The sequence below is a fragment of the Gadus morhua genome, chromosome 16 (assembly GCF_902167405.1).
Source record: "Gadus morhua chromosome 16, gadMor3.0, whole genome shotgun sequence".
Classification (NCBI taxonomy): Eukaryota; Metazoa; Chordata; class Actinopteri; order Gadiformes; family Gadidae; genus Gadus; species Gadus morhua.
The window spans coordinates 26,241,410-26,244,197 of NC_044063.1; the positions used below are offsets into that span (position 1 = coordinate 26,241,410).

Below are 2,788 nucleotides of genomic sequence, written 5' to 3' on the forward strand. Positions count from 1 at the left end.
GTTTCTATACGGCTTCAGTAATAAAATGTCATTCCTATCTTTTTTTTTCTTTCTTCATTTTGTATCTGTGTGTGTGTGTGTTTCTTTTTTTTAATGAAGATAAACTAGGCTAGTACTTTGATAATTCCAGAATATACTTATCATATATAATTAATAATAGAAAAATAACATAATATAAACAATATCATACAAACAATGTATAATGTATGCAATATAATATGTATAATAATAAAACATAAACATACCAGTATATATTATTATATAACACAGTATCCATCCATTTGTTGCACAGGATATTTGGTTGTTTAGCTATTTTTACTAAAATATTTTTTACAGTATTAATTTTTTTTTTTACAAAAATGTATTAATTACAAACTGACATTTAGGATAAATTGTAGAATAGCAAGAGCAATCTCCATTGACATTGCAACATAATTTGGCTGATTCCCATCAACGATGTGGACAAGCACACGGAAAGAGGTAAGGAAAAAGTCTCTTGACGCCAGTTGTACAAAAAAAGTTTAATAGGGCCTACTATAATTATCATCATAACATCGCAGACAGCAGTCACCATTCCAATAGTTGCCATTATTGCTCACAACTAGTTTCTAACGCCCCACCCCATCCCCCTTCCCTACACCCCCCCCCCCCCCCCAAAAAAAGCCGCTGGGACTGGAGACGGAGCGCAATGTTAAGGTTCCTTTGGCTTTGGCTCCGCTCACAATCCCAAGACAAACAGACAATGTCCAATAAAATGCTTTAGAGAAGTGTGTGTGTCTGCATGTCAGTGTGTGTGTGTATGTGTGTATGTGTTTGCATGTCAGTGTATGTGTCTGCATGTCATTGTGTGTGTGTGTGTGTGTGTGTGTGTGTGTGTGTGTGTGTGTGTGTGTGTGTGTGTGTGTGTGTGTGTGTGTGTGTGTGTGTGTGTGTGTGTGTGTGTATGAGAGACATCCCAAGGTAAACATTACCTATACAGTAATCTTAAGGAGGTGAGTGGTGAGACAGTGAGGCAGAGCAGAGGTCATTCGCAGCGTGGAGCTTCATGCTGAGGAAGAGCACTAGTAGTCGACATTAAGCTCACGCCTCTTCCGCATAAATATAAAAATAGATTATAAAACATAATAAAAAGAATAACAACTAAACACAAACAAACATTTAAATAAAGTAGTGTGTTGAAGGGTTTTCTTTGACAGCAAACACACAAGGAGGAAGACCGAGTTTAGAGGCAGAGGCCAGAGGTGGGACCAACACAGGATTGGAGGATGTCGCTCAGGTTCTGTCCAATGATATCTATGCACCGGTGAGGTCACAGGTCCCTCTGATAGACACTAGTGTTAAGGGGGGATGATGTTTTGTGGCCACGTACCGTTGCTTCTGATCCAGCCAGGCCCACCAGCGGCGCTTTAAGAGTACCCTTCAGTTCAAGTCAGTTCATGTCACCCTCTCGTGGTTTCCTCCCCCCTGGGTTTGATGGGTAATGTAGTTTAAAGCGTGTGTCTTATCTGGTTCCTCCCCGCAAGATGCAGAGGAGGCGGTGGAAGAGAAGGAAGCACTTCTAGGAGGAGAGAGGTATGGCTTTGAACCTACAGGCTGTGTGTGTGTGTGTGTGTGTGTGTGTGTGTGTGTGTGTGTGTGTGTGTGTGTGTGTGTGTGTGTGTGTGTGTGTGTGTGTGTGTGTGTGTGTGTGTGTGTGTGTGTGTGTGTGTGTGTGTGTGTGTGTATGTGTGTATGTGTGTAATCAGCTACATTGAGGTGTCTTTCAGGGGAATGTAAACTTTTAAAGCAATGCAGATTTTCTGTTTTATATGATGCGGCAGTGTATCATTACACAGATACACACACACACACACACACACACACACACACACACACACACACACACACACACACACACACAGCGGTGCAGTTCTAAAGCGGCTAGTGTGCGTGGATGTCCAGTCCCTGTGCAAGGAGTGGTTCAGAGGGGTGTGTGTGTGGAGGCGGGTGGAGGAGCATGGCGGGATGGGGGTGGGGGCCGGGGTAAGGGTGCAGGGAACTGCCGGGGTGGGGAGGGTAGCCCTGCTGGGCCAGCAGCGAGCCGGGGTATTCTCCCGGTAGAGAGGCCATGCCCTGGAGACCTGACGAGACAGACGGAGACCAATTATATATATTATATGATGTATAGTAAACTTGTGTGTGTGTTTCGGTGTGTGTCGCTGTGTCAGTCTGTGTGTGTTGGTTTGTGTGCATGGGTGTGTTTCAGTTTTACCTGCTGCACGGAGACCCAGGTGTTGTCCGTCAAGTCCGTAGCCCCCAAGAGCTGCTCCTTCTGGGCTGTAGGGACCACCCTGACCTGCAACACCCAACACACAAATGTTGTCAGCAACACACACAACCCCTGCAGCACGCACACTATGTATATCCACAGGCATAGCAAGGCTTTAGCCTTTTTAAATAGATTATACATTCACTTAAATTAAAACTCACGGCCTTGCAAGTCAATATAGTCTACAAACGTAGTTTAAGTGTTAAGGAAAAGGTAATGAGGTAAAACTGAGAATAGGCAGGTCTTTTAAGTAAAAGACAAATGTATTGGTGAGAGTCTTGAAGTAGACATGGAGACGTCGTGCAAGGACTGAGGGGACACCCACCTGAGCGATTTGATTGGTCGATCATGGGCTGGACTATTCTCCTCCTGGCATTAATGAACCTAGCAGAGGAAGAGAGGAAGAACAGGGATTCAGAGAACATAAGAGGAGGACAGAGGGAGATAGGGTGAGAGGGGGAGAGGGAGAAAGAGAGAGGG

At 44.3% G+C, this 2,788-nt stretch overlaps 1 protein-coding gene across 1 annotated transcript in view; it reads right to left on the minus strand.

Annotated features, from left to right (window-relative positions):
- Positions 1 to 506: 506 nt before the first annotated feature.
- meis3 (myeloid ecotropic viral integration site 3) overlaps positions 507 to 2,788 on the minus strand; it is an 11,623-nt gene continuing 9,341 nt past the window's right edge. The window contains exons 11-13 of the mRNA XM_030337048.1: positions 2,634 to 2,692; positions 2,252 to 2,335; positions 507 to 2,120 (exon numbers count right to left, since the gene is read on the minus strand). Of these exons, the coding sequence (XP_030192908.1) occupies positions 1,921 to 2,120; positions 2,252 to 2,335; positions 2,634 to 2,692 (343 nt within the window). The 3' untranslated portion in view covers positions 507 to 1,920. The remainder of the gene's footprint in view (positions 2,121 to 2,251; positions 2,336 to 2,633; positions 2,693 to 2,788) is intronic.